Below are 10,397 nucleotides of genomic sequence, written 5' to 3'. Positions count from 1 at the left end.
CGGTGGCGGGCGGCGGGCGGCGGGCGGCGGGCGGCGGGCGGCGGGCGGCGGGCGGCGGGCGGCGGGCGGGGCGGCGCTCGGAGCTCGGCTGGCCTCGGCTCGCCTCGGCTGCGCTCGGCAGGCTGCGGTAAATCCGGGCTTGCGGCCGCTGGCGTAGTCTGTGGCCGGGTGGTCGTTGCTGCGCGCCCCGAGCCCCGAGAGCCATGCAGATGTCCTACGCCATCCGGTGCGCCTTCTACCAGCTGCTGCTGGCCGCGCTCATGCTGGTGGCGATGCTGCAGCTGCTCTACCTGTCGCTGCTGTCCGGACTGCACGGGCAGGAGGAGCAAGACCAATATTTTGAGTTCTTTCCCCCGTCCCCACGGTCCGTGGACCAGGTCAAGGCGCAGCTCCGCACCGCGCTGGCCTCTGGAGGCGTCCTGGACGCTAGCGGCGATTACCGCGTCTACAGGGGCCTGCTGAAGACCACCATGGACCCCAACGATGTGATCCTGGCCACGCACGCCAGCGTGGACAACCTGCTGCACCTGTCGGGTCTGCTGGAGCGCTGGGAGGGCCCGCTGTCCGTGTCGGTGTTCGCGGCCACCAAGGAGGAGGCGCAGCTGGCCACGGTGCTGGCCTACGCGCTGAGCAGCCACTGCCCCGACATGCGCGCCAGGGTCGCCATGCACCTCGTGTGCCCCTCGCGTTACGAGGCAGCCGTGCCCGACCCCCGGGAGCCGGGGGAGTTTGCCCTGCTGCGGTCCTGCCAGGAGGTCTTTGACAAGCTAGCCAGGGTGGCCCAGCCCGGGATTAATTATGCGCTGGGCACCAATGTCTCCTACCCCAATAACCTGCTGAGGAATCTGGCTCGTGAGGGGGCCAACTATGCCCTGGTGATCGATGTAGACATGGTGCCCAGCGAGGGGCTGTGGAGAGGCCTGCGGGAAATGCTGGATCAGAGCAACCAGTGGGGAGGCACCGCGCTGGTGGTGCCTGCCTTCGAGATCCGACGAGCCCGCCGCATGCCCATGAACAAAAACGAGCTGGTGCAGCTCTACCAGGTTGGCGAGGTGCGGCCCTTCTATTATGGGTTGTGCACCCCCTGCCAGGCACCCACCAACTATTCCCGCTGGGTCAACCTGCCGGAAGAGAGCTTGCTGCGGCCCGCCTACGTGGTACCTTGGCAGGACCCCTGGGAGCCATTCTACGTGGCAGGAGGCAAGGTGCCCACCTTCGACGAGCGCTTTCGGCAGTACGGCTTCAACCGAATCAGCCAGGTGCTCTTAAGGGAGAGGGCAGGGGTAATGGGGCAGGAGGGGTGGTGGGATCAGGGAGTTATGAGGAGTGGCCCTGGATGGAAAGGAGGCAATGAAGCAGGAGGGATCATAGTTCAGGAGGTGGGTGGATGGTGTGGAAGATCCAGGATACTTCCAGAGGGGTGAGGACGCTGGACTGTGGCTTTAGGGAAGTCAGTCTCAGGCCTGTCAATGTCATCAAACTTTGCTAACCTGTCTTTCCTCCTGCAGGCCTGCGAGCTGCATGTGGCGGGGTTTGATTTTGAGGTCCTGAACGAAGGTTTCTTGGTTCATAAGGGCTTCAAAGAAGCGTTGAAGTTCCATCCCCAAAAGGAGGCTGAAAATCAGCACAATAAGATCCTATATCGCCAGTTCAAACAGGAGTTGAAGGCCAAGTACCCCAACTCTCCCCGACGCTGCTGAGCCCTTCCCTCCCCTAATCTGAGAAGTCAGCCTCTTGGCTCCTCAGGCCACCATTTAGGCCTGACTGGGGTAAGAAATGTCGCTCCACTTTACAGAGGTAGCTGTGGTGTTGAAACACTGGACTTGGATATGGGGTGCTGGGATCGATTCCTAGCTTTACCACTAACTAGCTGTGTGGCCTTGAGTAAATCCCGTTACCTCTCTGAGCCTCGGTTACCCTGTCTGTAAAAAGGGAGGTGAGAATACCTACCTCACGGAACTGTTGGGAGGCTCAGATGAGATGCTATATGTGAAAACATTCTGTAAGCTTCGTACAAATGTGAAGTATTAATATTATCGCAGTATTATTATTGTTATTATTATTGTTATTATTAACAATCTTGGGTGGGTAGTAGGAGAGCAAAAAGTATGAATGGGATGGAGCTAAGAAGTCTGAATACTTAATGAAATGGACTTTTGGGAAAGAAATCAGATGAAGGCATAAAATTTAGTTCTTAGCTCTTGAACAGAAGCCTAAAATTCCTGGTTCTCTCAGGCCTTCGCCTTCAAGGGTTCTGGAGGAGGGAAGGGTCTGCAGGTTCCATGGGTGACAGACTGAGATCTGTCCCTTCAACAGGCTGGGCTGGGTATGTGCCTACCGATGACAATGTGTAAATAAATGCGTGTTCACACCCACAGCTGGCTCCGTTACTCTCCTGAGCTGGGGGTGGGGGGATCGGGGCCGGCTTCTCCCCTTGCACGCCGTGGGGAGATGGCCGCGGACGAAGGGCACCGTCTGCAAAGCACTGAAACATCAGGGCCTTCCCTGCAGGCCGAAGGCCTGCGCGAATGTCGGCCAGTTACTATGGAGACCGGCCCGCGGTATCCCAGCATGCCTCGGGACCAAACTGTCCAACTGTGAGCATCCCCGACGGTCGCCTCCTGATGACGCACACGGAAGCACCGATAGGCTCTGCCTCCCGAAGAAAAGGGAGCCGCGCAGCGCCTACGGGAGTCCGGCGGCAGCAGCCGGTACCGGCAACCACGGGCAGCTCTCAGGGAATCTCCGTCGTGAGGCCAGAGACTCCAGTCCCCGCGGTGCGTATCGTCATGCATGGCTTTTGGTTCGGCCTCTCCGGTTAGTCGAGCAGGGCCGGCACAACCTCCTCCTCCGAGGCCGAAGCAGAGATTTAACCGGCCTGACGCGTGCTGGGCTGCGGGCGAGCCAGTGATATTCCGGCCCGCTCCGGCGCATCTAGAAGGGAGCGGGAGGCCCCCTGGGCGCTGCGGAGAAGCTGGATTGACCTCTGCGAGAGTGGGGAGGGTCTGCCTTCCCTAGGGGCCTGCCCCGGAGGAGCTGCCATTCTGAAAAGATAAATTGCCTGTGTACAGCGCTTTACAGTGTGCTTTTCCATCCCTTACCACCTGTGAGCTCCTCAACACTCAGAGCAGGAATGGTTATCCGCTTTTTGCACCCGGGGTAAGGTGGGAAGGTTGTGACTTAACTCACTCATAATGAGAACCAGGGGGAGGAAAGAAAGGCTTCTGGAAGAGATAGACTTAAGCTGCATCTTACAAAGTGAATATACTAACAGTGAAGAGGCATTGCAAATGTTGGGAACTGAGGCTTGATAACGGGAAAGATGAAGCTGGTTTAGAGAACCGAGCCTTTCAAGTCAGGTGCAGGTCATTAGTGAAATTGTTGAGGAATATGACTAAACACTCACCTAGGCCAGGCTTACTATACACAACTTGAACTGGTGTCAAGGAAAGTTTGCTACCATTACAGGGACCTGGGACTACCGAAAAGTAAAAACTAATGTCTGTCTCACAAAAAATTTTTTTGTTAAATTTGTATTTGCAAATCCTCCAGTCATCAAGTGAACCAGCACTGTGCTAGGTAAATAAGTTACATGTGCAGCCCCTGCCCTAGTGAGGCTGATAGACTGATTGCGGGGACAGATATGAGAACAGGCAAATAGATATAAACAAAGCTTCCTGGAGGGAGTGGTGTCTGCACTGTTCTAAAGGACTACAAAGCAGTGTCCAGAGAAGTTGGAAGAACACAATAAAATAGAAGCCTGCAGGAGGTTGAGAGATTATCTGCTGAGAGGACTGTTTTCTTCTTCTTAGGTGATCTCTTGGCAGTACTTGGCACTATCAGTGCAATTACTCCTTGGCAGTACTTGGCTTTCTTCTAAAACTCTCTTTCTCCACCACTTCGGGTTTTGCCTCCTCCTTTGTAGGGGTCTCCTCATCTGCCCCTTTGGTGACCCTGGGCGTCTTCTGATCACACACATTGTGCCTTGCTGGTTGCACCTTCTCCTGTGGCATGAAGAACTTGCTGTATGCTGACGACCAAATCCCTGCAGCTCAGATTTCTCACTGAGACTTAGACCCATGTTCCCCCAGCTGCTTTCCTTCTCTTATTTCTGGGTCTTTGCTACTGACTCTACCTGGAATGTTCCCTCAATAAGTGCAGCTCACCCAGCTGGTCCATCTTTGTCTGGAAGCCTCCCTGCTGCATCGGGCTCCAGGTCCTGGTTATATACCCCTCCCTTATGCCCCTGGTCTTAACTCTCCTCCTATCATGGTTATAGTGTGCTCCTTTGCCCCTGTCTCCCAGGAACTTGTAAACTCCATGAGGTCAAAGACAGTCACACTTGGGCGCCTGCATACCATAGCGTCTGACGGTACCTAGCATATGTTAGATGTTCAATACATGTTAGATGAGTCAGTAAAAGAAGGAATGCTTACCAGTGTTCGATGTTGCCGAGCAGACAATTAAAATAAGCACTGAAAAATATTGGCATTAGCCACAAGGAAGTCATTGGTTAATGCTACGGGATCAGTTTCAGCTGAGATTGAGGACATCGAACAAGTGGGAGGTGAAAGTAGGAACAGCCAGTGTTCATGAGACCTTGAAAAGTGTAACTGTGAAGTGGCAAATGGAGCAGTTAGGTGGAATGGGTGAGGTTTTGTGTTTCTGTGTTTTGTTAATGCTAGGAAATACCCAAGCACATCCAAAGTTTCATGGGAAGGAGGTTGCTAAGAGTTAGAAGCTGAAGACACAGAAAAGAGAGGGGAGCACTGATGACCTGCGGTCCAAGAGGAAGCAGAAGGAGATGGGATTTGACCCAGAGCACAATGAAAGACAAGGAGATTGTAACATTATCTGGAAGAGAAGCCGAGGACATTATAGGCAGAAGGAACAGCTGAGGCAGAGGGTGGATAGTGGAAGTGCAAGCACTAGCCATTATATGGTGGGATGAAGGAGCTGGACCGGTAGGTCAAGTCCAGTCTGGGAAAGACCTTGAAAGCCCCAGTTAGAAATTTAGGTCCAGTTCGGGTGTGGTGCGGGCGCCTGTAATCTCACTACTCAGGAGGCTGAGGCAGGAGAATCGCTTGAACCCAGGAGGAGGAGGTTGCAGTGAGCTGAAATCGTGCCACTGCACTCCAGCCTGTCAACAGAGCGAGACTCTGTCTCAAAAAATAATAAGAAGAAAAGAAATTTAGGTCCAGTTGCAAAGGCAGTGGAGAGTGCCCCCTGGGCCTTTCCTTTCTGTGGATCACAGCCTTGGCCAGTATTGCTAGGATTAGGATCACCAGTGACATCCAAGAGCAGGAGCAGTTCCACAGCTCCCAGCCTTCTGTGAGAGGTGCAGATGGCCATTTGCACCCTTGTCACCCAGTTTGTGCTCAAGGTGTGGCCAGGCCAGTTACTTCCCTGGCTTTCCCCATCTGGGATCGAGTTGTGTTCAGCTCCCTGCTGCCTCTTACCCCCTCTGAGCTGTGGGCAGCCATAAGTGATAGCTCCATTCCTTCTCCCAGAGTCCAGATGCCTGTCCAGCCTCCAAGCAAAGACACAGAAGAGATGGAAGCAGAGGGTGATTCTGCTGCTGAGATGAATGGGGAGGAGGAAGAGAGTGAGGAGGAGCGGAGCGGCAGCCAGACAGAGTCAGAAGAGGAGAGCTCCGGTGAGCCCCTACACACACAGACACACACACACACACAGAGCCCCTACACACACACATGCACACACACAGCCCCTACACACAAGCATGCACGCACATGCACATACAGCGCCTACACACAAGCACATACACAACCCCTGCACACAAGCGCACACACGCACACACAGCCCCTACACACAAGCACGCACACACAGCCCCTACACACAAGTACACGTGCACACAACCCCTTCACACAAGCACGCACGCATATGCACACACAGCCCCTACACACAAGCACACACGCACACACACAGCCCCTTCACACAAGCATGCACGCGCACACACACACAGGCCCTACACACAGGCATGCATGCACACACACACATGCAGGACGCACATGCACACATGCGGGTACCCACCACTCCTCCCCAGAGCTAGCCCTTACTGGCCTCTTGTCCCAGAGATGGATGATGAGGACTATGAGCGACGCCGCAGCGAGTGTGTCAGTGAGATGCTGGACCTAGAGAAGCAGTTCTCGGAGCTAAAGGAGAAGTGAGCGTGGGGACACCTTGGGCTGGGTCTGCGAGGATCTGGGATGAGGAGGTGGTGGGCCTGGTACTGGGCAGGCGTGGTTGGTGCCCAGGAAGTGCGCGCCTAACACCGGGCTTGCTGTGGAATGGGTGCTGGGTATGTGTTTGCCCAAGAGCGATGGGTGAGCAAATGGGTGCACGGCTGCCTTTTTACCACGCAGGTTGTTCAGGGAACGACTGAGTCAGCTGCGGTTGCGGCTGGAGGAAGTGGGGGCTGAGAGAGCCCCTGAATACACGGAGCCCCTTGGGGGGCTGCAGCGGAGCCTCAAGATTCGCATTCAGGTGGCAGGTCTGTGGGTGGTTCTGCACCCTCTTCCCCTCCCAGAACCCATGGCACCCTGTCCCCTTCCTCTCTCATTCCTGCCCGGCCTTGCCCTTTGCTCTCAGCCCTCCTATGTGGGCACCGGGCTCCCCAGCCAAGCAGGGACCCTCCTCCCTTTCTCTGCAGGGATCTACAAGGGCTTCTGTCTGGATGTGATCAGGAATAAGTACGAATGTGAGCTGCAGGGAGCCAAACAGCACCTGGAGGTGGGCCTGATTGGGCACACTGGGGGCGAGGCAGGGCACAAAGCCTGAAGTGGCCTCACCCCATCTGTCCTGCTGAGCTGTTGCCCCCTCTTCCAGAGTGAGAAGCTGCTGCTCTATGACACGCTGCAGGGGGAGCTGCAGGAGCGGATCCAGAGGCTGGAGGAGGACCGCCAGAGCCTGGACCTCAGCTCTGGTAAGCGCGAGAGCCTGGGCACCCCGGAACTGGGCCCCGCTCAGTCCACGCCCACCCCTCTTTGGGCTTCAGATGTCCTGAAGTCAAGGGGACAGCCAGAGGACCTGCCTGTTGGGGTCAGTGTGAGGGCTGAAGGAGACCAGGCCTGGAAAGGGCCTGGCACATAATGGGGGCTCAAGCGGAGTGGGTCTCCCTGCCTCTTCTGCCCCTGCTCTTTCCAAAACAGGTATCAGTGTGACATGCAGTCACATGCAATAGCTCTAGTCCCCTCCATGTTCATAGTACCTGTGTTCATGTGGAGTCCTGGGGTGGCAGGAATTGTCGTCATCCCACTCTCCACTAAACAGATGAGGCTCACAGAAGTGCAGTGGCCTCTTCCCAGGGTTGTGCAGCTGTGCAGGCAGGACCTGAACAGCCCTAAGGGGCTTCTACCCCAAGCCCAGGGTGGTGATGGGACAGGGGAGATGAGGCCAGGCCGGCCCATGGTGGAGGCAGAGGCTACAGAAAAGGGAGTATCCTGTGGGCCAGCACCCCAATTCTAACTCTGGGTCTCGGGGCAGAATGGTGGGACGACAAACTGCACGCCAGAGGCAGCTCCAGGTCTTGGGACTCCCTGCCGCCCAGCAAGAGGAAGAAGGCACCTCTGGTTTCTGGTATCCTTTCACCCAAGGTGGCCTAAAAGTGGGCAGGATGTTAGGGTCACCTCCAGACCCGGGGGAGGGGGTTGGAGGGGACATGGAGGACAGTCACACTAGATGCACTCGTGGTTGCTTGGTGTCATATGAATATGTCCAGGCAAATCCAGCTGTCAGCAGTTTCTTACGGGGTCCTGGGTCTCTCTGGGCTATGTGAACCCTAGGAAAACAGAAACGGGCTGGGCTCCGTGGCTCACATCTACAGTCCCAGCACTTTGGGAGGCCAAGGCGGGTAGATTGCTTGGGCCCAGGAGTTCTTTTCGAGACCAGCTTGGGCAACATGGTGAAACCCATCTCTAGAAAAAATAACAAAAATTAGCCAGGCGTGGTGGTGTGCACCTATAGTCCCAGCTACTCTGAAGGCTGAGGTAAGAGGATTGCTTGAGCCTGAGAGATCGAGGCTGCAGTGAGCCGTGATGGTGCCACTGCACTTGAGCCTGAGTGAGGTTTGGCCTTTGAGGCCTTTCCATCTCCCGGGGTTGTCCGAGCGGGTCCCCAGCTTTCCCTGGGGAGCCTTTGCTCATATCCCACCCTCCTCTTGGAAGTCCTGCCTGTCCCGACTGTCCAGGGCTCATCTCAAACGTTACCTCCTCTGTGAGGCCTCTTCTGGTCTTACCCTGGTGCCTATGGCTTCACTCTCCTGTGTGCTTCTGTGCCCTACCATGGGGTACCCACATCCCAGAGGGCACCGGCTGCCTCCGCCCCTCCCTAGGCAGGGCTAGCTTAAGCTTAGTCCAGGGCCTGCTGTGCTTTCATCTGTCCTGGCAGAGCTGAGTCCTCCTGCACCCCTGAGGGTATTCCTGCAGCAGCCAGTCTTAGTCATTATGGCAACCTGGTGCTGGAGAGCAGGCCCGGGCAGGGAGGGAGGAATCTGGAAGGCCATGACTTGAGTGAATGGAAGGTGAAGGCATGGAGACATCAAGTAGGGAGCACTGGGGGAGGGAGAGTTGTCTCTGAAGGGATAAGCCCTGCGTCTGTCTTTGGATCAGGGAAGGGGCCAGGTCAGGGCCAGTGCTGCAGAGTGAGATGGGATGGGCCTCAGCCAGCTGACCTAAGACGAGGTGAGGGTGAGCAAGGGACAGGGAACAACATTTGGTGTCCTCCATAGACTTGGTTCCAGGACGACCCCCGGAACCAGGGGGTTAAGAGGTAGGAGGTGGAACCTGACGTCAGACCCAGGTCCTCAGCTCCCACTCCATGCTGTCCGCTGTACCCCCACTCCTGAATGTCAGGTGGGTGGCCCTGCCCTCATCACCTGCCACTTCCACTAGGCTTCCTTGACCCCCACCACAGGCCCATACATCGTGTACATGCTTCAAGAGATCGACATCCTGGAGGACTGGACAGCCATCAAAAAGGTGGGGGCCGCTGCTGCCCACGTGACCTGCCCCACCTCAGGGCCCCCCACCCTGGCAGCAGCTCTGCCATCTGCAGGCCTGGGAGTTCTCTGCTCACCAAGGCTCCCCCATCTTCAGCCCAGGGTCCCTGGATTGCAGTTGGCTCACAAGTCCTCTTGCTCAAGGCGGCCCTGGGAAAAGGGATTTCTAGTCTGTGTCAGCCCCTTCCCGTTCCGGGGCAGGTTTTGATGGGGTGGGAGGGTGGCGGGGAGGCAGGAGAGCCGCTGAGCTGGCCAGCAGTCAGGAGCATGGGAGCTCTGCCTGGGTGGGGCCTATGCTCGCGGTCCTGGGGGCACAGCACTGAGGCAACAGCCCACAAGCCACAGAGGTGGGGGGTGGGGCAGGGATTGCCAAGCTGGAGGTGATCTCTCAGGGGAGCTTTTCTTCTCACCCACCCAGGCTAGGGCAGCTGTGTCCCCTCAGAAGAGAAAATCGGATGGTAAGAACCATGGCTGTTGCATGGCCTTCCCTGCCCCCTTGCCATCACCTTTCCTCAGCTCAGCTTCCAGGAAGGAGCCCAGAGAAAGGCTGTGACTGTGTCAGAATCAGTGGCTCAAGAAAGTTAGGATGGTCTAGATTTGAGGGGCTTGTGGGAGTTTGAGGAGCAGGAACCAGGATGGGGCTGGGGAAGCTCTGGGTTGATGGAGCTCCCACTCAGGAGGGGTCAGGGAGGGCTGTGGAGCTGCCCAGGAGGCCTGTCCTGGGCCAGCCCAAAGCCACTCAGTAAGTGGCTGCCTCCTTCCTTTCAGCTTCCTAACTGGTGACAGTTTTCTTCTTCCCACATATGCACAGGACCTTGACCCTGCTGTTCACAGCCAGGGGGACCCTCAGAGCAGCTGGCACTGCATCCAGGATTCTCGTCTTCCTCCTGCAGACAGGCGGACCCACAGGCCCCTCAGGGTCTGCCCAGCCAGGCTCCTGTGGTGCTGCTGGGCCCTCCCACTCCAGCTGGCACTGGCCTGGACTCCTCCTCTGCCCTCCTCGAGGCCTGCACAGCTGTGGCCGTGGAGCTGACCTGACCAGGCAAGGCTGCTATCTCCATCCCTGAGCCGCCTGCCACCTCCCACTCCTGAAGATCCATCTCTTGGGGCTCCCCTGACAGAGAAGACAGCCGAAGTCGAAGCCACATCCTCTTGCTGATCTTGGATGCAGGCTGTCCGGCCTCATGGCCAGGGAGCCAGTTTCCACTGTGCGGGAACTCTGAGTCAGACGTGATTATCTGGGGGTCTGTCCACCCTGGCTGGATCTGGAGGCAAGATGCCAGGCCCCCCAGGTGTTCTCAGGGCAGTTCTTGGTGTCTGCTTCTCAGATTCCAAGGACTGGAATTAAAACCTTTCCTGGGACTCTGGCGTGCCCTGTGTG

The 10,397-nt window shown here is 56.8% G+C and overlaps 2 protein-coding genes across 3 annotated transcripts; both read left to right on the top strand.

Moving 5' to 3' along the window:
* Positions 1-21: 21 nt before the first annotated feature.
* On the top strand, positions 22-10,378 carry B4GAT1 (beta-1,4-glucuronyltransferase 1). The gene is made up of 3 exons (XM_003828668.5): positions 22-1,259; positions 1,509-2,777; positions 5,511-10,378. The coding sequence occupies exons 1-2, from the start codon at positions 204-206 to the stop codon at positions 1,698-1,700; spliced, it is 1,248 nt and encodes a 415-aa protein (XP_003828716.1). The 5' UTR covers positions 22-203; the 3' UTR covers positions 1,701-2,777; positions 5,511-10,378.
* Positions 2,662-10,378, top strand: BRMS1 (BRMS1 transcriptional repressor and anoikis regulator). Of its 2 annotated transcripts, XM_003828669.5 has the most exons (10): positions 2,662-2,777; positions 5,511-5,656; positions 6,094-6,184; positions 6,384-6,511; positions 6,671-6,750; positions 6,847-6,943; positions 7,504-7,596; positions 8,932-8,996; positions 9,435-9,474; positions 9,828-10,378. In XM_003828669.5, exons 2-10 carry the CDS (start codon positions 5,518-5,520, stop codon positions 9,833-9,835), a joined length of 741 nt encoding a protein of 246 aa, XP_003828717.1. In that variant the 5' UTR covers positions 2,662-2,777; positions 5,511-5,517; the 3' UTR covers positions 9,836-10,378. The 2 variants fall into 2 exon arrangements, with proteins under 2 accessions (XP_003828717.1, XP_063464669.1); XM_063608599.1 differs by lacking the exon at positions 2,662-2,777 and having other exon boundaries at positions 5,518-5,656; positions 9,910-10,378.
* Positions 10,379-10,397: the final 19 nt, after the last annotated feature.

The sequence above is a fragment of the Pan paniscus genome, chromosome 9 (assembly GCF_029289425.2).
Source record: "Pan paniscus chromosome 9, NHGRI_mPanPan1-v2.0_pri, whole genome shotgun sequence".
Taxonomy (NCBI): Eukaryota; Metazoa; Chordata; class Mammalia; order Primates; family Hominidae; genus Pan; species Pan paniscus.
The sequence above is the reverse complement of the archived record's forward strand: the minus strand, read 5'-3'. Positions and strand labels throughout refer to the sequence as shown.